Here is a 10450-nt window from a genome sequence, read left to right as displayed (position 1 = left end):
CACTCCCTCAAAACACTCTCAACATAGAAACAAAGAAACATAGAAAATAGGGGCAGGAGGAGGCCATTCGACCCTTCGAGCCAGCACTGCCAAAAATCCCTCAATTGCTCCCGTCTATCCCTCAAAACTCCCTTCCCTCCAACTCCATCCCTCAAGCTCCCTCAATTCCTCAAAATTCCCTCAATTCCTCCTCAACTGCCTAAAGCCCTCAAAAACATCAATTCCTCAGATCCCTCAAAACTCCCTCAAAGTTCCCTTAACTCCCACTCCTCCCCCCAAATTTCCCTCAAAACCCCCTTAATCCCTCAAAACCCCCCTCAATCCCTCAAAAAACCTCAATTCCTCATTAATGTTTTATGTGTCATTCCTGACTGTCACAGTATGTCATGTTGTCTCTTGCGGGTTGGAGCACGGAGGCAAATTCCTTGTATGTGAATATTTGGCCAATAATCTTATTCATTACTCATTCAAATCACTCCCCTCCCTCCATCTCTTCCCCCCCCCTCCTCAAACCCCCCTCAATCCTCCCATCATCCCTCAAAGTTCCCTTAATTCCTCCTCAAATCCCTCAACACCCCCTCAACCCTCTCCTTCCCTCCCTCCATCACTCAAAACATCCTCAAATCCCTCAACTACATCAATCCCTTCTCAAATCCCTCAAAACTCCATCAACCCTCTCCCTCCATTCATCACTCCCTCAAAAACCCCACAATTCCTCAAAAAACCCTCACTTCCTCCTCAACTCCCTCAACCCTCCCCCTATATTACTCCCTCTCCCATCACTCCCTCAAAACACCCTCAATTCCTCCTCTAATCCCTCAACTACATCAATTCCTCCTCAAATCCTTCAAAACTGCCCCAACCCTCTCCCTCATAACTCCCTCAAAACTCCCTTCTCTGCAACTCCATCTCTCAAGCTCCCACAAAGTTCCCTCAATTCCTCAGAACTCCCTCAACCCTCTACCTTCCTCTAGCACTCCCTCCAAACCTCCTCAATCCCTCATAACTCAATCAAAGTTCCTTTCCCTCCCACTCCCCCCTTCAAAGTTCCCTCAATTCCTCCTCAACTCCCTCAATTCCTCCTCAACCTTCTCCCTCCATCCCTCCCTCTGGCGAGACCAGATCTGGAGTATTGTTTACGGTTTTGGTCTCCTAATTTGAGGAAGGACATCCTTGTGATTGAGGCAGTGCAGCGTAGGTTCACGAGATTGATCCCTGAGATGGCGGGACTGTCATATGAGGAAAGATTGAAAAGACTAGGCTTGTATTCACTGGAGTTTAGAAGATCTTATAGAAACATATAAAATTATAAAAGGACTGGACAAAAAGATGCAGGAAAAATGTTCCCAATGTTGGTCGAGTCCAGAACCAGGGGCCACAGTCTTAGAATAAAGGGGAGGTCATTTAAGACTGAGGTGAGAAAAAACTTTTTCACCCAGGGAGTTGTGAATTTATGGAATTCCCTGCCACAGAGGGCAGTGGAGGCCAAGTCACTGGATGGATTTAAGAGAGAGTTAGATAGAGCTCTAGGGGCTAGTGGAGTCAAGGGATCGGGGGAGAAGGCAGGCACGGGTTATTGATAGGGGACGATCAGCCATGATCACAATGAATGGCGATGCTGGCTCGAAGGGCGAATGACCTCCTCCTGCACCCATGTTTCTATGTTTCCATCCCTCAAAGTTCCCTCGATTCCTCAGTTCCCTCAATCCATCCTCAAAACCCCCTCAATTCATCCTCAAGTCCCTCCACCCCTCTCCCTCCCTCAATCCCTCAAAACGCCCTCAATCGCTCCTCAAAGTTCCCTCAATCTCCTCATAAATCCTTTTGATTCCACAAATCCCTCAAAACTCCCCTCTCCCTCCCTCCACACTCCCTCCTCTCTCCACCTCCTCATTGACCGATCGGCCGTGAGGCAGCGTTCAGAAGGACATTCTTGCTATTGAGGGAGCCCAGCGTAGGTTTGCAAGGTTAATTCCCGGGATGGCGAGTGTCATTTGCTGAGAGAATGGAGCGGCTGGGCTTGTACACACTGGAGTTTAGAAGGATGAGAGGGTATCTTATTGAAACATATAAGATTGTTAAGGGTTTGGACACGCTAGAGGCAGGAAACATGTTCCCGATGTTGGGGGTGTCCAGAACCAGGGGCCACACACAGTTTCAGAATAAGGGGTCGGCCATTTAGAACAGAGATGAGGAGAAACTTTTCCACCCAGAGAGTTGTGAATCTGTGAGAATTCTCTGCCTCAGAGGGAGGTGGAGGCCGGTTCTCTGGATGCTTTCAAGAGAGAGTTAGATAGGGCTCTTAAAGTTAGCGGATTCAGGGGATATGGGGAGAACGCAGGAACGGGGTACTGCTTGGGGATGATCAACCATGATCACATTAAATGGCTGTGCTGGCTCGAAGGGCCGCATGGCCTACTCCTGCACCTATTGTCTATTGAGACCGCTGGCGTTCCTCCCCGACCAGCGGGAAACCACCCCCGGGTCTTGAATGAACAAACATGTTCCTTGGCCGAGTTTTCCCATACAAGGATTTTGCCTCGCTGCTCCGCACGCAAGTCTTGACTGACAATTGGGCAGCCAGCAGCCGCCTGACAACCATCATTCATTTTGTGAACACAAACATTATTTTAACAAAAGGCGAGGCAAACAATTGGGCAGCAAGCAGCCAGAAAAATCCATCAGTAAAATAAATAAGTAGTTTGGGTGACTGTGCAGGCTTTAAACAAGAAACATTGAGAAATATATTTTGGCAAATAATTAAATGTCCTGATTTTGTCCAATTAACAGCTGACAATTATCCCATTCCTTAGCTTGCATCTGAGTAAAATTTATTTCAAAACGCATTGATAGTTTACGATTATTTAAATGGTAAATGTAGCTTCAGAAGCGTTTTCATTTTGCATGTTAAAACCCACCTGAGAACCATCGGCGATTTTGCAATTTTACTGACGGATTTTTCACTTTTACAACTTTTTATATAACAAATGAATAAAGATAAAACGTCAATAATGCCTTACTTTTGATGAAATGCAGCGAGCAAACGCGATAATTCCCGATATTTTCGATCTTTATATCTCCACGGCGAATGTCCGCTAACCACTTCCGCTGTTGTTGCCCCTTCAGCTCCCTCTTGTATTTACCTTCGTTTTTATCTATCTTCTGGACTGTAAAGTAAGATAATTGTGCCAAGGAAATGCTCACGGTCACCCCGACTGGCACAGTTATTTACAGCTCAAAAACGGGCCGTTTTCGCGGTTTTTAACGGGTGTGAAAGTTCGCGTTTTCAGCATCAATAACATGTACCGGAAGTGACGCTTGTACCCCAGTTGGATTTTGCGGTCACGTGGGTGAGGATCTATGATCCAGTGACCTTTCGTGAAATCACCCTATAGCCAATGAACTGGCCTCAACTACCTTCTGTGGCAGATAATTCCAGATTCACCACTCCGTGTGAAAAATGTTTTCCTCATCTCGGTCCTAAAAGATTTCCCCCTTATCCTTAAACTGTGACCCCTTGTCCTGGACTTCCCCAACATCGGGAACAATCTTCCTGCATCTAGCCTGTCCAACCCCTTAAGAATTTTGTAAGTTTCTATAAGATCCCCCCTCAATCTTCTAAATTCTAGCGAGTACAAGCCGAGTCTTTCTTCATATGAAAGTCCTGACATCCCAGGAATCCGTCTGGTGAACCTTCTCTGTACTCCCTCTATGGCAAGAATGTCTTTCCTCAGATTAGGAGACCAAAACTGTACGCAATACTCCAGGTGTGGTCTCACCAAGACCCTGTACAACTGCAGTAGAACCTCCCTGCTCCAATACTCAAATCCTTTTGCTATGAATGCTAACATACCATTCGCCTTGTTCACTGCCTGCTGCACCTGCATGCCTACTTTCGATGACGGGTGTACCATGACACCAGGTCTCGTTGCCTCCCCCTTTCCTAATCGGCCACCATTCAGATAAGTCTACTTTCCTGTTTTTGCCACCAAAGTGGATAACCTCACATTTATCCACATTATACTGCATATTCCATGCATTTGCCCACTCACCCAGCCTATCCAAGTCACCTTGCAGCCTCCTAGCATCCTCCACACAGCTAACACTGCCCCCCAGCTTCGTGTCATCTGCAAACTTGGAGATGTTGCATTCAATTCCCTCGTCCAAATCATTAATATATATCGTAAATAGCTGGGGTCCCAGCACTGAGCCTTGCGGTACCCCACTAGTCACTGCCTGCCATTGTGAAAAGGACCCGTTTACTCCTACTCTTTGCTTCCTGTCTGCCAGCCAGTTCTCTATCCACATCAATACTGAACCCCCAATACCGAGTTAATATCGAAGAAGTTAAAAAGAACACTGCGCATCATAGAAACATAGAAAATAGGTGCAGGAGTAGAGGCCATTCGGCCCTTCGAGCCTGCACTGCCATTCAATATTATCATGGCTGATCATCCAACTCAGTATCCTGTTCCTGCCTTTTCTCCATACCCCCTGATCCCTTTACCCACAAGGGCCACATCTAACTTCCTCTTAAATATAGCCAATGAACTGGCCTCAACTACCTTCTGTGGAAGATAATTCCACAGATTCACCACCCTCTGTGTGAAAAATGTATTTCTCATCTCTGAATTTCCTTTATTGTCATTCAGACCTTACGGTCTGAACGAAATTTCGTGCCTGCAGTCATACATACAATGATACAATAATAAACAACAATAAACACAAATTAACATCCACCACAGTGAGTCCTCCAAACACCTCCTCACTGTGGTGGAGGCAAAAATCTTAGGGCTGCAGTCTCTTCCCTCTTCTCCCTCTGCGCTGAGGCAATTCCCCACCGGGCGATGGTACAAACAGTCCCGCAGCTCACCGAACCCCGCGAACGGGCCGGTTCAAACACTGCGGCCCGGGGTCCTAAAAGATTTCCCCCTTATCCTTAAACAGTGACCCCATGTTCTGGACTTCCCCAACATCGGGAACAACCTTCCCGCATCTAGCCTGTCCAACCCCTTAAGAATGTTGTAAGTTTCTATAAGATCCCCCCTCAATCTTCTAAATTCTAGCGAGTACAAGCAGAGTCTATCCAGTCTTTCTTCATATGAAAGTCCTGCCATCCCAGGAAACAGTCTGGAGAACCTTCTCTGTACTCTTTCCATGGCAAAAATGTCTTTCCTCAGATTAGGAGACCAAAACTGTACCCAATACTCCAGGTGTGGTCTCACCAAGGCCCTGTACAACTGCAGTAGAACCTCCCTGCTCCTATACTCAAATCCTTTTGTTATGAATGCTAACATACCATTGGCTTTCTTCACTGCCTGCTGCAGCTGCATGCCTACTTTCAATGACTGGTGTACCATGACACCCAGGTCTCGTTGCATCTTCCCTTTTCTTAATCGGCCACCATTCAGATAATGAATTCACCATACTTTCCTGGTCTTGCCAACAAAGTGGATAACCTCACATTTATCTACATTATACTGCAGTTGCCATGCATTTGCCCACTCACCGAACCTATCCAAGTCACCTTGCAGCCTCCTAGCATCCTCCTCACAGGTAAAACAAACCGAAAAACACTAAAACATACTTAAAATACAGCCAACGAGAAAAAGACAGAGAAATGACGAAGAAATGGCCCACGAGGCAAGAGGGAAGGGGGGGGGGGGGGGGGGGGGGAAATGTCCGTTTAATTTGGAGAATTCAATGTTCATGTCATTGGGCTGTAAGCTATGAGGTGCTGTCCCTCCAGTTTGCGTGTCACCTCACTCTGGCAATGGAGGAGGCCCAGGACAGAAAGACCAGTGTGGGAATGGGAAGGGGAGTTAAAATGGTTGGCAACCGGGAGATCCAGCAGCCTTGGCGGACCGAGTAACAATGGGGGTGAAATGCACGCCTAGTCTAGATACAAGGAACTGCAGATACTGGTTTACAAAAAGAGACACAATCTCCTGGAGTAACTTGCACCTGTGGAGAGCATGGACAGGCAACATTCTAGGTCAGGACCCTTCTTCAGACTGCTTGGTGTGGGGGGTGGAGAAAGTTGGAAAGGAGAGGTGGGAGTGGTCGCCTTAGATTCCCTTCCCTCTACAGATGTCACTGAGTTCCTCCACCACTTTAGAGGGAATGGACAGATGAGGTTTTGAGTCGGGTCCCTTATTCAGACTGATTGGCGAGGGTCGGGGAGGAAGCTGGAAAAGAGAGATGGGGGCAGGACAAAGCTTGGCAAGTGATAGTTGGATACAAAATGCTGGAGTAACTCAGCGAAACAGGCAGCATCTCTAGAGAGAAGAAATGGTAGATGTTTCAGGTCGAGACCCTTCTTCAGAAGTGTTACGTGGATAGAGGTGAGGGAGACACAAGACACTGCAAATGCTGGAATCTTGTATGGAACACAATTTAGTTAGATGCACAGAATCTCTTGCCCAGGGTGAGGGAATCGAGGACCAGAGGACATGGGTTCAAGGTGAAGGGGAAAAGATTTAATAGGAATCTGAGGGGTAACTTTTCAACAGAGGGTGGTGGGTGTATGGAACAAGCTGCCAGACGAGGTAATTAAGGCTGAGACTATCCCAACGTTTAAGAAACAGTTATAGACAGGTACATAGATAGACCAAGTTTGGAGGGATATGGACCAAATGCAGGCAGGTGGGACATCTTGGTCGGTGAGGGCAAGTTGGTCCTGTTTCCACACTCTATGACTCTAACACGAAGTGCTGCAGTAACTCAGCGGGTCAGACAGCATCTGTGGAGAGTAACTCAGCGGGTCAGGACAGGTGACGTTTCACACAGTGCTGGACTAACTCAGCGGGTCAGGCAGCATCTGTGGGGAACATGGATAGGTGACGTTTCACACAGTGCTGGACTAACTCAGCAGGTCAGGCAGCATCCGTGGGGAACATGGATAGGTGATATTTTGGGTCAGGACCCTTCTTCAGGACACTATGTTAACAGATGAGTGGGTGATCGGTAGATGAGTGAAGTAAGTGACAGAGGTGAGAGAAAATAAGATAAAATGACCTGAGATGAGAGAGGAATGTAGAGAGAGTAGAGGAGATTTACTAGAATGTTGCCTGGGTTTCAACAACTAAGTTACAGAGATAGGTTGAATAAGTTAGGTCTTATTCTCTGGAGCGCAGAAGGTTAAGGGGGGACTTGATAGAGGTCTTTAAAATGATGAGAGGGATAGACAGAGTTGATGTGGACAAGCTTTTCCTTTTGAGAATAGGGAAGATTCAAACGAGAGGACATGACTTCAGAATTAAGGGACAGAAGTTTAGGGGTAATATGAGGGGGAGCTTCTTTACTCAGAGAGTGGTAGGGGTGTGGAATGAGCTTCCAGTGGAAGTGGTGGAGGCAGGTTCATTGGATCATTTAAAAATAAATTGGATAGGCATATGGATGAGAAGGGAATGGAGGGTTATGGTATGAGTGCAGGCAGGTGGGACTAAGGGAAAAAAGTTGTTCAGCACGGACTTGTAGGGCCGAGATGGCCTGTTTCCGTGCTTTAATTGTTATATGGTTATATGGTATATGTGCAGCTTTAAGGGACATTGGTCAGGTAGCATTTGGAGTATTGCATACAGTTCTGGTCACTCCATTACAGGAATGATGTGGAGGCTTTGGGGAAGGTGCAGAGATGATTAAACAAAATGGTTTAAAAACAAGGAACTGCAGATGCTGGTTTACAAAAAAGGACACAAAATGCTGGAGTAACTCAGCGGGACTGGCAGAATCTTTGGAGAGAAGGATGGGTGACATTTTGGGGCGAGACTGAAGAGGGTCTCGACAAGAAACTATTCAGATTCAATTTTATTGTCATTGCACTTTTCAGTGCAATGAAATGGTTTAGTCATAACATAGAATAAATAACAAAACACACACTCAACACAGTTTAACATCCACCACAGTGAGTCCACCAGGCACCTCCACACTGTGATGGAAGGCAAAAAGTCCCAAAGTCCTTGTCTCTTCCCTCTGCGCTGAGGCGATCCAGGCCTCCGATGTTGTGACCCCGCCGGGTGATGGTAAGCAAGTCCCGCGGCTGAATCCGAGCTCCGCGAACGGGGCGTTTCAAACTCCGTGGCCCATTCCTTCCAGCCTTTTGTGTCTAACTAATCAGGGCCTTTCCACGTGCTGGTGTGCCAGCAGGCTGGAGGAGCGGGCAAAGTCCTTACCACAGGATGGGCAGGGGAAGGGACGCTCACCGCTGTAGGTACGCCGGTGCTGCCACAGGCTGGACATGCTGATGAAACCCTTGCCACACTCAGCGCACACAAAGGGTCTCTCTCTGGTGTGTACCCGCTGGTGCTCCCGCAGCCCCCATGCTCTCTTGTCAGTGGGAGCAGCTGCTCGCCGGCGTGAACCCGCTGGTGCTGCCGCAACCCCCGCGAGCTGTCAAACTCCTCACCACAGTACGGGCAGTCGTAGGGCTGGCCACTGGTGTGCACGTGCTGGTGAGACAGGGCATGCGAGGCCATGGCAAAGCGCTCTCCACACACTGGGCTGTGGACTGAACAGTCGCTGGCGTGCTCCCGCTGGTGGGACAGCAGCCTGGTGGAGCAGGTGAAGCCCTTGCCGCACTGAGTGCAGGTGTAGGGGCGCTCGCCGGTGTGGGTGCGCTGGTGCTGCCGCAGGCTGCTGGACTGGCTGAAGCCCTTGCCGCACTGGGCGCAGGTGTAGGGACGCTCGCCGGTGTGGATGCGCTGGTGCCTCAGCAAGTTGCTGGAGTTGGTGAAACCCATGCCGCACTGGGCACAGGTGTGGGGGCGCTCACCGGAGTGGGTGCGCTTGTGCTCCAGCAAGCTGTCGGAGCGGGTGAAGCCCTTGCCGCATTGGGCACAGGTGTAGGGGCGCTCGCCGGTGTGAGTGCGCTGGTGCTTCAGCAGGCTGCTGGAATGGGTAAAGCTCTTGCCGCACTGGGCACAGGTGTAGGGACGCTCGCCGGTGTGGGTGCGCTGGTGCTTCAGCAGGCTGCTGGAGTGGGTGAAGCTCTTGCCGCACTGGGCGCAGGTGTAGGCGTGCGCGCCAGTGTGGGTGCGCTGGTGCACCAGCAGGTTGCTGGAGTGGGTGAAGCCCTTGCCGCAGTCGCTGCAGGTGAAGGGCCGCTCCCCGGTGTGCAGCCGCCTGTGCACCTTCAGGTCCTTGGACGACTTGAAGCCTTTGCCGCAGTCGGAGCAGGTGAAGGGCCGCTCACTGCTGTGCACCCGCTGGTGCTCCCGCAGCCCCGACAACTGGGTAAAGCTCTTGCCGCATGTGGAGCAGCCATAGGGCTTCTCGCCCGTGTGCACTTGCCGGTGGGTCTCCAGTTCATTCGCCGTCTTGAAACTCTTGCCGCACTCCGAGCAGTCGAAGGGGCGTTCTCCCGTGTGCACCCGCCGGTGGATCTCCAGCTGGCTTGGGCTCTGCAAGGCCTTGCCACACACGTCACACTCATAACGCTTCTCCTTGTTGTGCCCCGTCCTGTGGTCCTCCATCGAAGCTCAGCCCCTCGAAGCTCAGCCCGCACACCGAGCAGATGTGGGTCTCACCGGCACCCTGGCCACCCTCAATGGCCGCTCACATCCCCGTCTCTCCATTCTGTAGGGGAACACAGAATCAACAATCTGGCAAACAGGACATTACTAGCACATATTGAGTGCGTTTATGGCAGAGGAAACCGTACATAATTCTGCACGGCACTGACGCAATGGTACAGTTGCTGCCTCACCGCCAGAGACCGGAGGTCAATCCTGACTACAGGTGCTGTCAGTGCAGACTTTGTACGTTCTCCCCTTGACCCGCGTGGGTTTTTACTCCGGGTGCTCTGGTTTCCTCCAACATTTCAAAGACATTTATGGTTGTTGATTAATCGGCCTCCACAAAATTGCTAAATTGTCCCTAATGTGCGTGGGGTAGTGCTAGTGTACGGGGTGATCGCTGGTCAGCGCGGACTCCATGTGCCGAAACACCTGTTGTTTCCGCGCTGCATCTCTGAACTAAACAAAACAAAAAAAAGGGTGTCGACCCAAAACGCCACCCATTCCTTCTCTCCACAGATGCTGCCTGACCCGCTGAGTTACCCCAGCACTTTGTCATAGAGTCATAGAGTGATACAGCTTTGGAAAGAGGCCCTTCGGCCCAACCCATACCCGCACTCCTAGATCCCTCTGCTCCACACATTCCGCAAGGCTCAGAGTTGTACACAGTCCTAATGGGACCACACCTGTGCAGTTTTGGTCCCCTAATTTGAGGAAGAACATTCTTGCTACTGAGGGAGTGCAGCGTAGGTTTACATGGTTAATTCCTAGGATGGCGGGACTGTCATATGCTAAGGGAATGGAGCGGCTGGACTTGTACACTCTGGAGTTCAGAAGGATGAGGGGATCTTATTGAAACATATAAGATTGTTAACGGTGAGGAAGGATTTCAACCCAAAACGGGGCCCATTTCCTTTGCTCCATAGATGCTGCCA

General features: G+C 49.6%; 1 protein-coding gene across 1 annotated transcript; it reads right to left on the bottom strand.

Annotated features, from left to right (window-relative positions):
* Window positions 1-7793: 7793 nt before the first annotated feature.
* LOC129695133 (zinc finger protein 664-like) lies at window positions 7794-9845 on the bottom strand. The gene has a single exon (XM_055631898.1). It carries the CDS (start codon window positions 9471-9473, stop codon window positions 8112-8114), a length of 1362 nt encoding a protein of 453 aa, XP_055487873.1. The 5' UTR covers window positions 9474-9845; the 3' UTR covers window positions 7794-8111.
* Between the last annotated feature and the right edge of the window lie 605 nt (window positions 9846-10450).

The sequence above is a fragment of the Leucoraja erinacea genome, unplaced genomic scaffold (assembly GCF_028641065.1).
Source record: "Leucoraja erinacea ecotype New England unplaced genomic scaffold, Leri_hhj_1 Leri_952S, whole genome shotgun sequence".
Classification (NCBI taxonomy): domain Eukaryota; kingdom Metazoa; phylum Chordata; class Chondrichthyes; order Rajiformes; family Rajidae; genus Leucoraja; species Leucoraja erinaceus.
This window is presented reverse-complemented; position numbering and strand designations above follow the sequence as displayed.